The sequence below is a fragment of the Salvelinus alpinus genome, chromosome 26 (assembly GCF_045679555.1).
Source record: "Salvelinus alpinus chromosome 26, SLU_Salpinus.1, whole genome shotgun sequence".
In the NCBI taxonomy this organism is placed as follows: domain Eukaryota; kingdom Metazoa; phylum Chordata; class Actinopteri; order Salmoniformes; family Salmonidae; genus Salvelinus; species Salvelinus alpinus.
In genome coordinates, this window is record NC_092111.1 from 14,352,226 (window position 1) to 14,365,768 (window position 13,543).

The 13,543-nt window shown below is 42.2% G+C and overlaps 1 protein-coding gene across 5 annotated transcripts in view; it reads left to right on the forward strand.

Annotated features, from left to right (window-relative positions):
- Positions 1 to 13,543, forward strand: part of LOC139554796 (semaphorin-4A-like) — a 54,682-nt gene that overhangs the window by 597 nt on the left and 40,542 nt on the right. For 2 of the 5 annotated variants that reach the window (XM_071367948.1, XM_071367951.1), the window contains exons 1-2: positions 771 to 1,059; positions 13,282 to 13,528. In XM_071367948.1, the coding sequence (XP_071224049.1) occupies positions 13,432 to 13,528 (97 nt within the window). In that variant the 5' untranslated portion in view covers positions 771 to 1,059; positions 13,282 to 13,431. Of the gene's footprint in view, positions 1 to 770; positions 1,060 to 13,281; positions 13,529 to 13,543 lie in introns of those variants that run through there. The other 3 variants (XM_071367949.1, XM_071367950.1, XM_071367952.1) reach the window with 3 other exon arrangements.

The following is a 13,543-nucleotide window of genomic DNA, read 5'->3' on the forward strand; positions in this document are numbered from 1 at the left end:
CTCAGGGGTTTGTGGTAGACTATATGGCCAATATACCACAGCTACGGATTGTATCCAGGGTTGCGTTGTGTGTAAGAACAGCCATCAGCCGTGGTACATTGGCCATAAACCACACCTCCTCGGGCCTTATAGCTTAATTATTCACTGGGTGGGTGGAGCCCTGAATCCTGATTGGCTGACAGCCGTGGTATATCAGACTGTATATACTACGGGTATGACAACATTTATTTCTACTGCTCTAATTACGTTGATAACCAGTTTATAATAGCAATAAGGCACCTTGGGGGTTTGTGGTATATGGCCAATATACCACAGCTAAGGGCTGTGCCTAAGATCAGCCCTTAGCCGTGGTATATTGGCCATATACCACACCCCCTCGTGCCATATTGCTTATATATATACTACAGTAGACGTATTATAATCAGCATTGTTATTTACAAAAACCTGGATATGTGGAACAAACATAGGGTCAAGTAATATGTCTGCCAGAATGCTTTGCTGAAGTTAGTAGTGGATGATGCCAGTAAAAGCCAGAATGGGCTTTAAGTTGACAAAGGCATTGAGAAAAATGTGTTAACATTAATTGTAATGAAGGGAAAATGTAATGATGTGACCACAAGCAACATAGTGGATTTGTCTGTATAGCCTATAATATTGTGTTATCAGCAGCAGAGGACAATACAATCTTTGGTTACCGGTTTCCTCCTATAGATGGCGCCTGTTGATCACCAGAGATAGTCTACGGTAATCTGTTGATCAACGGTGTGTTCACTTTGCTGAGAGGGGGCCAAACAATTATATGGGAGGAGGCAGGCCAGGCAGACAGGCGTTTTTTCACTGGGAGCTCCAAGAGCAAATGTTTACGGTCAGCGGTTTCCTTTTGTGGGCACGACTTATTTCGTTCGGAAGCGAGAGCAGAGCTTGCTACCTGAGCGGCGTAAACTACTACACCAATCCGATCCAGCCTACCTGAACGCAAGGGTGCGCTGGATAGAAAAACGCTGGGAGAAGACGCGCATAAACGCATTCCGTGAAGATACCTTGTTCTCTGCCATGTCGGTAAGAACGCTGTGTCGAGTAGGCACTTTTAGTAGGCTTTTTCGATTTGTTTGCAGTAAAGTACGTTAGATAGGCTAGCTATGTACTTTAAATTAGTACATTTCAACCAGCACAACCACTTAACGTTGTTAGCCTGAACATTTTTGCTAGTTTAGCTTTTTGTTCTGTGAGTGTTTTGATTGTAAACAGCCCATGTTACAGCCAGCATAACGTTACTCTCGTGGTAGCCTTCATATGTTTCTCGAATTTGCATTGTAAATGGCAACGGAACAAAACAACATTTGTGATAATACACGTTTGTAATTTTGCAAACGATTCTTAATGCCTTTTGCGCCCTGGGTGTTGTAAACCGAGAGAAAGCAACAATTATGGGATGAACTTTGGAAAACACGTGCTTGCCTCTGGCTGACTCGCGCTGTGGAATGTTTTGGGAGTGGAATGTGGGGATTGTTTTCCATTTGTCTTGTACTTTGTTATTTTACTGTTATGAAATTCAGTTGCAGCGTTCACTCTGGAATCCAATGTTTGTGGGTGTCGAATAATATCAGCAGTGCAATAATAAGCTATATTCACTAGTTCATAACCTTTGACTTGGTTGTCTGTCTGTGTTTGCCCAGCGAAGTTGGCCAAACAAACTCATACAGCTTGGTGAAACTTTTCAGTTGTTGATATACTGACCAACCGTATCAGACCTAAACCACTCATTAACTACTGCAGTCTGTTCGTTTTCAATCAATACATTTACATTTAAGTCATTTAGCAGACGCTCTTATCCAGAGCGACTTACAAATTGGTGCATTCACCTTATGATATCCAATCATGCGCAGTTAGGCCGACTAACCTGTGCCCCCGTACATTGATTCTGTATCGGTACCCCCTGTATATAGCCTCACTTCTGTTATTTTACAGCTGCTCTTTAATTATTTTAATGTAATTTTAAACTTTTTTTTTTTTTTACTTAACTTATTTTTCTTAAACGTATTGTTGGTTAAGGGCTTGTAAGTGAACATTTCACTGTAAGATCTACACCTGTTGTATTTGACACATGTGACAAATATAAATCTATTTATTTGACTGGGTCAATAACATCTTAAAGATGTAGGTTAGGATTGTCTATGCGCTCTCAAACGTGAGTCTACCTCCTGATTCCGTTTTCACTGCTGCTTGGAGATGGAGAATACCCATGCAATATAGACTAACCCATGAAATGGCTACATTTGTGTTACAAAGTGATTTTAATGCCTTTTTGTTATTCTGTGACAGATCTAATGCCAACGGAAAGCCATGCTTGGCTGCAAATATGAAGGAAGTCATTGACGGACTGTTGTCTTTGTGGCAAAGGGATGGAGAGGGAGGGTTGTCTTGCTCTTACCCACTCAGATGGAAAATTGGATAGATGGTTGAAGTGTGCATCAGTGGCGCACAAACTATTTATTCTGTCTAGGGTTGGGTGGTATCCAGATTTTCATAGTTATACCGCTTCTGTACCATACCAGGATATACTGTATTACCGAATGTGCACACAAGGGATGCTATTTCACAAAACAAAACAATTGGACACACACACACACAGAGACAAAGGCATGAGGGGATTGAATGTCTCTGCTGTAACCAAGAAGCTTGATCTTGACATCTAGCCTCTTAACTAGCAAGTTAGCAAACCAAATGCATAGCTGGAGCCCTGAGCTGGATATCATTTATTTGACACATTTTATATATGCCACATGATCAAAAGTTCTTGCTCTTCGAACATCTCATTCCAAAATCATGGGCATTAATATGGAGTTGGTCCCCTCCCTTTGCTGCTATAACAACCTCCACTCTTCTGGGAAGGCTTTCCATTAGATGTTGGAACATTGCTGCGGGGACTTGCTTCCATTCAGTCACGAGCATTAGTGAGGTCGTGCACTGATGTTGGGTGATTAGGCCTGGTTTGCAGTCAGCGTTCCAATTCATCCCAAAGGTGTTCGATGGGGTTGAGGTCAAGGCTCTGTGCAGGCCAGTCAAGTTCTTCCACACTGATCTTGACAAACAATTTCTGTATGGACCTTGCTTTGTACACGGAGGCATTGTCATGCTGAAACAGGAAAGGTCCTTCACCAAACTGTTGCCATAAAGTTGGAAGCACAGAATTGTCTAGAATGTCATTGTATGCTGTAGCATTAAGATTTACCTTCGCTGGAACTTAGGGGCCTAGCCCGAACCAAGAAAAACACCCCCAGACCATTATTTATCCTCCACCAAACTTTACAGTTGGCACTATGCGTTGGGGCAGGTAGCGTTCTCCTGGTATCCGCCAAACCCAGATTTGTTGGTTGGACTGCCAGATGGATTTATCATGCCAGAGAGTGCGTTTCCACTGCTCCAAAGTCCAATGACTGCGAGCTTTACACCACTCCAGCCGACACTTGGCATTGCACATGGTGATCGGCTGCTCGTGCATGGAAACCCGTTTCATGAAGCTCCCGACGAACAGTTGTTGTGCTGACATTGCTTCCAGAGGCAGTTTTGAACTCGGTAGTGAGTGTTTCAACTAAAGTCAGATGATTTTTAGGCACTTCAGAACTCGGGCGGTCTAGTTCCGTGAGCTTGGGTGGCCTACCACTTTGTGGCTGAGCTGTTGTTGCTCCTAGCTGTTTCCACTTCACAATAACAGCACTTACAGTTTACCGGGGCAGCTGTAGCAGGGCAGAAATTTGACGAACACATTGGTTGTAAAGTTGACGGTGACACATTGAGTCAATGAGCCCTTCAGTAAGGCCATTCTACTGCCAATGTTTGTCTATGGAGATTGCATGGCTGCGTGCGCGATTTTTAAATAACTGTCAGCAACGGGTGTGGCTGAAATAGCTGAATCCACTAATTTGAAGGTGTCTACATATTTATTACACACACTATATATATATATACAACATTTTTTACGGTATTGAAAATCATACCGTCTGTATTTTGAAAAAAGAATCGCCATATCGCTCAAGCCTCCTTCTGTCATTGGAGGAGGATCTCCACGGCTCTTGAAACCAAAGCCGGCACAGCACAATCATCTTGTTTGAAGTCAGCTTCAGCCTCTGGACATGCTGATGCTTTATAACCTGGCTGGTAGTTTGAAGTTGTCCAACCCTTTCGTCTGACAGTATTGTTCATAAATGGGGGGCTTTTCCCTCAGATCCTCATATCATGAGTCAGTGAGAAATATGTGAAAGCAGATGAAGGTGCGTGGTGGGCAGAAGTGCAGGTGTCTAGTGGTCTCTGTCTATTGAAGAGGCTTTGTATGCTTCGTTCGCACACTGGTGTCACCAGGCAGTCTCGGGGGGTGCTGTTGCAGCCTAGTTAATTGGCTTGTTCTTGGAAAAACACAGGCGTGCTCATTCACATGCACACACACACCGATACACGCAATTAGACATGTATATAAGCACACTCAACCTCAGCTAGTCTGCTGTGTTTTTGCCATTTCTTTTCTGTATTCAGGTTCACGTAAACATAATTTGAAGCTTTGTTTTACTGTTGACAGTTACAGCTGATTACAGCAGTTACAGCTGATCGATATACATCCGTCATCTAATGTGTTCGTTTTTAAACTTTTCGCCGCCAGCTCCAGATATCAGGGCATAAAAAATATAACCTCTGTCCTTAATTAGCCTAGTGGGCATGTGCGCCCAGCTATATCCTGTGCCAAGCTTGTTTTCCCTGGCTGAACTAGCTGGCTAACTGAACTATGCTAGTTTTCGCCCTCATTGCTAAAGGTCATAAAAACTGCACCCTACACTTCAAAACTGTTGCTTGTTATAAAATCATGTAACCAAGAAATTCGCTGGAAAGAAACTTAAATGATTTATTTAAATAGTCATGACTGGTTTGAGGTATCTGTCGTAAGACAACGGCAGCGAAGGATATCATTGCTATTTAACACGGATCCAAGTTCGGGTTTGAGATCCATAGTTGTAAGGTTAGCTGGAAGTTTCTGTCTGTTCTTGGAACTGTGGCAACGGTTAGCCTCTTACCGCTTGGCTCGATGGGATATGTAGTGATTTTGCCAACACAGCCAGATATGTAAACAGTATTGTACACTTAACCTTTTTTAAACGCACTATCGTATTTGTTGCAGACTTTATTAGTTAATTGAGTAATCCAGGAATGGCACAAGTTAATTGACACGAGACCTTAATTGATATGAGGGTCTGCGGAGCTCCTCCTCCTCGCCATTCTATGCTCCGGGCTGGTCAGATCTGCTGTAGTCATGGCAACCCCACAGGCCTAGGGGATCAAAGCTTTTGCTGGAGATTTGCCTCGCTCTCTCTCTCTTTCTCTCTCTGTCCCGCTCTCTCGATGTCATATCTGTAGCCTGGCTTGGACAAAGACGAGTCTTCTCTTTCTTTTCTTCTTTTCTTCTCTCTTTCTCTCTCTGTCCCGCTCTCTCGATGTCATATCTGTAGCCTGGCTTGGACAAAGACGAGTCTTCTCTTTCTTTTCTTCTCCTCTTTCTTTGCAGCTGGGGTTACCCCTACCACAATGAGTCCTTGTGATGTTTTCATATAACCCTAGTCCCCAATTTTGTCTCAGATTATACCCGGGCCAGAACTTTGATGGTTTTGACCCACACATTTTGACATTATAACCACATGAACGATTGTCGCGGTGGACTCAACTCACGTTGGTAATGAAGCAGTTCTCACACAGGAAAGCTTCGCTTCCGTTTGCTTTGTTTTTCCGCCTAATTCCTTTGTTTTGATGGCTCTGTTTTGCATCATTATCTTTTGACTGATTTGGGAAAGCTGCATACAAAATGTATTTTTATTTAAAGATAAAGTTCTGTCTAGCCCCAGTTCAGACTTACGCACCAAAGTAAACTTGTAAATTAGAATTCTACTGTGGAATGACAAGTATTTGAAGATTAATTTTGCCTCTGCTTATTAATTAAAGAAAATATTCACATAAAAAACAATTGCATCTCTGAGCGATTTTCTATAGATTCCAGCGGTCATTTCACGTTTTCATGTGCATCTGAGATATTGCCATTTAAGCAGGCAGAAATTCATCCGGTATGACACAGCATTGCGATAAAGCCGCTCACTGCACTGGAAGTTAATAGGAATTACTACTTTACATCGCAAAAATGTCTATCATACATGTCAGATTTCAATACTGGCCAATGTCATAACGCATGAGGTTGTCTTCTCTCGAATGAGATATTGATACTTTTTTTGCAATATTCCTACCTTGAGAAATGTATCATTTAAGAGGGTCCATCACATTTCCCCTATTTGTCTGCCTCTTCAGTCCAGGGTGCATACATAAAGAGATATGAGGAATCATCTTTGTATCTGTGCCATTTATAGAATCTGTGACAGCAGGGGCAACGACATTGAGTACATTTTGGCTGAACCCCGACCCAGACCCACACACACACAATTGGCTGAACCCTCCTGATGACCTGGTTGGACATGACTCCACCAGGAGGGTTCAGCCAATGAAGTCAGAAGTCCCACCCAGTTGACAACATTAAAATGGTGCTGCCCATGCTAATTCTGCCTTTTGGCCACTAGAGGCCTATATCATTCTCCATGGGTACGTTGCATGGTGCCGTTGCGAAAACTCCACTCAGCGAGACACATCAATCTGCAGGTTGAACATATTGAGATTGTAGACCCCTAAATCGATAATGCAGTTTTTTTTATTTCTTATTTTTTACAGCTAGCTAGATACTTCACTTGCTGGTATTGACTTTGATATTAATGTGTGTAGCTACGTTTGCGTGCTAGCTAGCCAGCCAGTCATAGAGCGAGCATTGCATTGTGGGTTTTGAAGTCAACTTGAGCTGCAGAAGATTTCCATAACGATTTTCACGTTGCTACCAACCTTATTATAATAACAAAATAAATAAAAAATTCTCACAATATTTAACGCTGTAAATGATAGGAACTAGTGGATTAGTTCTTTAAGCCCACCTCCCCCTTTCGTTTTAAAGGCACTCTGGCTACTGTCAGGGGCCTTGCTACTGTCTCTTCTCAGTCTTGCAGAATGAGGGTTTTATGCTGGAATTATATTGCCTGTAAAGTTATAACTCACCCTGAACAACTGGATCTTGCCATAGTCTACCCTAAGGTTTGGGGGTGGCTTTGGTCCAATCGTCTTTGGTCCAAATCGGATGATGGCTATTATATTTAAGGCAGGGTGGTATACCATATTTTACTATATACCGGTATTGTTGCACAGACGAGTTTGGATTTTTACTTTACCTCTTCAGTAAGGCCATTCTACTGCCAATGTTTGTCTATGGAGATTGCATGGCTGTGTGCTCGATTTTATACACCTGTCAGCAACGGGTCTGGCTGAAGTAGCCAAATCCAGTAATTTGAAGGGGTGACCACATATACACATACGTGTGTGTGTGTGTGTATAAACGCAACATGTAAAGTAGTGGTCCCAGGTTTAATGAGCTGAAAAAAAAGATCCCAGAAATGTTCCATTAGCACAAGCTTATTTCTAATTTTTTTTGGCACAAATTTGTAGACATCCCAGTTTTTCCACAAAACACAATGCCACAGATGTCTCAAGTTTTGAGGAAGCGTGCAATTGGCATGCTGACTGCAGGACTGTCCACCAAAGCAGTTTCCAGATAATGGAATGTTCATTTCTCTGGACTGCGGCCTCACAACCGCAGACCACGTGTAACCATGCCAGACCTGACTGCAGTTTGACGTCGTTACCGACTTCAGTGTGCAAATGCTGGCCTTCGATGGCCATTGGCACGCTTTAGAAGTGTGCACTTCACCGGTTTCAACTGTACCGGGTAGATGGCAGACAGCGTGTAATGTGTCGTGTGGGTTAGAGGTTTGCTTATGTTAAAGTTGTGAACAGAGTGCCCCATGGTGGCCGTGACAAGATCCTGACGCCCGTTGTCGTGCCATTCATCTGCCGCCGTGGTTCAGCTTGATCATGCACGGCCCCATGCCGCAAGGATCTGTCCACAATTCTTGGATTGTTCCAGTTCTTCCATGGCCTGCATACTCATTGAGCATGTTTGGGATGCTCTGGATCGACGTGTACAACAATGTGTTCGAGTTTGTGCAGCCATTGAAGAGGAGTGGGACAATATTCCACAGGCCACAATCAAAAGCCTGATTAACTCTATGCGAAAGAGATGTAGCGCTGCTTGAGGCAAATGATGGCCACACCAAATACTGTCTGGTTCTCTGATCCACGCCCCTACCTAAAAATAAATAAAAACGTCTGTGACCATCAGATGCGTATCTGTTTTCCCAGCTATGTGAAGTCCATGGTGTAATGAATTTATTTTGGTTGACGGATTTCCTTATGAACTGCAACGCAGTAAAATCTTTGAAGTTGTTCTGTATTTTGATAAAATAATTACATTTATTCGTGGGTCTTATGGTTGTGGAAAGCTTATACATTGCATTGAGAAAGTATTCACACCCCTTGACTTTTTCCCACATATTATAATTACAGCCTGAATGTAAAATAGTTTAAATTGAGATTTGTTATCGCTTGCCTACACACAATACCCCATAGTATTCAACCCTTTTTAGTATGGAAAGTCTAGATATGTTTAGGAGTTAAAATTTGCTTAACAAGTTGCATGGACTTGTGCAATAATGGTGTAAGCATGATTTTTGAATGACTACCTCATCACTGTACCCCACACATACAATTATCTGTATGGTCCTAGGGCTGTTGCGGTGACCATGTTACCACCACACTGGCGATCATGAAGGCAGTCAAATTCCACATGACCATTTAATCAAGGTAATTGGTCTTCTCTGAGCTCTGATGCTGGTCATCAGTAGCCTACCAAACGTTCTAACTGCCTGGTACTCAACACTCTATTGTCCCTCTAAATCACTCTGACAAATGCAAATGTATTCAAAAATGTAATCATATGCTTCATGAGAGCTCATGTTGCGCAACATTTCTATAGGCTCTGCAATTGCTTGAGAAAACAACTAAACTACTAAAAAGAGGATCCCATCAGCTAGGCCTAGTGTATTTTATTTCTCAACTTTCCTAAGATTAAGCACAATGGTTATATTTACAACCGGAGTATAGCCTACCTGGCTGGCATGAAAATGAACCACGGCAAAAGCGTCCTCCATTCGCTATATAAGTGTATAGATGACATGTATTTTATCCTGCTGCACCTGTATCGAAACAGGTGCATGATAATGGTCCATTCTAAATCAAAACAAATTTCACACAAGTGTATATAGTATATGTAAAGACAAGATTAAATCAAGAATAGTCTGATGGGTGACAATATTTGCCTATCACTTGTGAATGATATATTAGCAATTGTGAATGATGCCCAGCATTAGAAACAATGAATTTTTCTTCTCGACTTGTCCGAATCATAGTCACACACCTCATGTAGCCTCGCCCATAGGCCTATATGTTTTAATAAGGTCTGTATCACAACTAAAGTGGCCAAATAACTCCTTAAAATTAAGCACATTAGGCTCTACACACCTTGTAAAGCGGATTAACTGGCATACAGTACCAGTCAAAAGTTTGTAGTTTAAGGGGTTTTCTTTATTAGTGAAGACATCAACAATATGAAATAACACACATGGAATCATGTAGTAGCCACCCTTTTCCTTGATGACAGCTTTGCACGCTCTTGGCATTCCCTCCCAGCTTCATGAGGAATGCTTTTCCTACAGTCTTAAAGGAGTTTGCACATATGCTGAGCACTGTTGGCTGATTTTCCTTCTCTGCGGTCCAACTCATCCCAAACCATCTCAATTTGGGTAGGAAGTTGGGTAATTTTGGAGGCCAGGTCATCTGATGCAGCACTCCATCACTCTCCTTCTTGGTCAAATAGCCCTTACACAGCCTGGAGGTGTGTTGGTTCATTGTCCTGTTGAATAATAAATGATAGTCCCTCTAAGCGCAAACCAGGTGGGATGGTGTTTCGATGCAGAATGCTGTGGTAGCCATGCTGGTTAAGTGTGCCTTGAATTCTAAATAAATCACAGACCGTGTCACCAGCAAAGCACCATCACACCACCACCTCCATGCTTCACGGTGGTCTACAGCTTATCATGGGATACTCTACTTCAGGCGAGCAAAATCTTGAGACTTCCTTAGATTTCGTGTTTACAAATATACACATACCCCCCCCCTCGTCTTACCGGAGTGTGCTGTCCTATCTAGCCGGTGCAGCGTATATCCCATCAGCTGAATGTTATCCATGTTTTCATTAAGCCACGTTTCAGTGAAACGTAAGATGTTACTGTTTTTTTTATGTCCCGTTGGTAGGATATTGGTGACCGTACCTCGTCTAATTTATTGTCCAATGATTGTACGTTGGCAAGTAATATTGATGGTAAAGACCGATTCCCCACTCGCCGTCGGCAGATCCTGACAATGCATCCCGCCCTGTGTCCTCCATACCTGCGTCTCTTTCTCCTGCCAATGACAGGGATATTGGACTTGTCGGGTGTCTGAAGTACATCCTGTGCGTCCTGCTTGTTGAATAATTTTGTTAAATCTAATCCAAGGTGTGAAAGCAGTCCTGATATCCAGAAGCTCTTGTTTGCCATAAGATACGGTGGCAGAAACATTGTGTAAAAAAATAAGTTACAAACAACGCAAAAGAACACATAATCGCACAATTGGTTAGGCATCCGTAAAACTGCTGCCATTTCTTCCGGACTCATCTTCTGTTCCTGAGTGTACGAGTTAGTTGCTCAAATCTACAGCAAGACCAGAAAAATATTTCTGATCAACTATTTTGACAGAGCTTGAAGAATATTGAAAAGAATAAAGGGCCAGTTTTGGACAATCCAGGTGTGGAGAACTCTTAGACCTACCTAGAAAGACTCATAGCTGTATAAATGAGATATTTCTGAATTTCATTTTTAGTAAATGTGCAATTATTTCTAAAAACATGTTTTACTTTGACATTATGGGGTATTATGTGTAGGGGGGGGATTATATTTAACCCATTTTGAATTCAGGCTTTTTCACAACAATGTGTAATAAGTCAAGGGGTATGAATATTTTCTGAAGGCACTGTATTTAGCCTAGGTATAGTTTCACAAGCACTGAATTCATTAGCTTTTTGCTGACTGTTTGAAATGCAGTGTATTTTACCTTTTTAGTTGTACAACTAAGCTTATTTAGAGAAAATATTTCGATGTGAATCGTCCGGAAGGTTGAAAAAAATCACGATGTTTGGTCATATCTCCCAGTACTACAGGATCAATCTAGGTGGTGGAAAAACCCTGATGTTGGCCAGCTAGCCCAGTGATGTAACCTTGTCTACCGAGCCTGAGAAACCGGTTCTGCAGAAGCTGGTCTCTGATAATGCTGTGGCCCTCGCCCCAGTCTTCTGATAAAGATCCCCCAGACAACGCTCTGTTTTCTATTAGTGCCTTGCTGGAATGCAGCCTCGCATGCGCACATCTCACCCTACGAGATACCAGCATCCTTCACAACATTGCCCAGAGAGTTAGAAATAGGGTGAGGGAGAGAGAAACTGAAAGGGAGAAATAGATTGACACGGCGAGAGAACCCAGGGTGGAGACAGTTAGTTGGAGAGGCAAGGACTGGCCAATATTTCTGAGGTGTATTTCTATCTGTAATAAAGCCCTTTTCGTGGGGAAAAACTTGTTGTGATTTGGCTGGGCCTGGCTCCCATGTGGGTAGCCTTATGCCCACCCATGGCTGCGCACCTGCCCAGTCATGTGAAATCCATAGATTAGGGCCTAATTCATTCATTTCAATTAACTGATTTCCTTATATGAACTCTAATTCAATAAAATCTTTTTTAATTATTTCATGTTGAGTTTATATTTCTGTTCAGTGTGTGTGTGTGTGTGTGTGTGTATATATATATTCAAACCAAATTTTATTTGTCACATGTGCCGAATACAACAGGTGTAGGTAGACCTTACAGTGAAATGCTTACTTACAAGCCCCTAACCTAAAATGCAGTGTAAAAAAACAAAAAAATTATTCGAAATAAAGGTAACATAATTAAAGAGCAGCAGTAAAATAACAATAGCGAGGCTATATACAGGGGGTACCGTGTCAATGTGCGGGGGCGCCGGTTAGTCGAGGTAATTGAGGTAATATGTACATATAGGTAGAGTTGTTAGACTATGCATTGATAATAATAGAGTAGCAGCAGTGTAAATGTGTGTGGGGGGGGGGGAGAAACTGTTCAGGAGTCTTATGGCTTGGGGGTAGAAGCTGTTTAGAAGCCTCTTGGACCTAGACTTGGCGCTCCGGTACCGCTTGCCATGCGGTAGCAGGGAGAACAGTCTATGACTAAGAGGCTTCTAAACAGCTTCTACCCCCAAGCCATAAGACTCCTGAACAGTTTCTGCCCCCCCACACACACACATTTAATAAATACATTTAAGAAACTAACAAAATAACAGTTGGTTAGGAGCACATAAAATGTCTGCCATCCTCTCAGGCGCCATTCTACCATTCATGGGAATACTTTGGAACAGATTTCCAACATTTTAAAAATATAGAAAAAAATGCTCAAACTTCGGGCGCCAAATCAAAGCACTGCCAGTTGGGGAACCCTGACTTAGGACATCAAATGTTGTTTTTCTATTAAAAAAGTATGATTTTTAAGAGCGAATGCCTGAATACAGGGAAAAGTCTGGAACCTGGAGAAACAAAATGGAATTAGGCAAAAAATAAAATGTATGTTAGGTCCTTAATTACGTTGCACGATGGATATCAGTGAACATGTTGGTAATACCTTTCCCTTTATCAAAAGGTTCATATTGTTGTGAGTAGCAGTCATTTCAACCTACAGTAAAGTAGGTCTTATCTGTATTTCTCACTGAATCTCCATGATGTTCCTTAGGTCAAATAGAATTTCAAAGTGATATCAGTTTGTCAGGTGTTTCTCTAGTTGTAACCCAAATGATTTCACACTGCATGAATCATTTATTTCTTTTGGGTTTTTCTGTAAGGTTTCTTGTAACGTTTTTTTGCTGAACAGCCTGTGTAGGTGGTGCCTACTTGTACATGAAATATTTACTTGTCCATTAAGTAATTCTGGGATATCCCAGAAGTTATTTGTTCCTCTTAGTGCAGACTTATGAGAAATGAGTCATTCCTTTGCTAGCAGGCTTTCTGTCCACCTACAACTCTACAGTGCCAAGGGAGTACTGCTTTTCTCTCTGACCCTCCCTCCCCTGACTCCATCTCTCTCTCTCTCTTTTCTCTCTCCCTCAGATGCGATGACGGCTGGCTCCAGAGACAAGAGGAAGTGGCTTTTGTGCTCCCCCTACAGAACCAGTCTTTAACACAGACAAACAACGGACACTTTTCGCCAGACGCTTTCTCCCAAGCATTGATTTTGCTCTCATCCCTCTTTGGGTCATCATGGAACACCAAGGCCTACTCCCTATAATCGTGGTCATTCTAGTGGTTATGGGTACATGTTTGGCCAGGCTTACCCCCCGGGTCTCGTTTCCTATGGGTAAGTCATCACTTT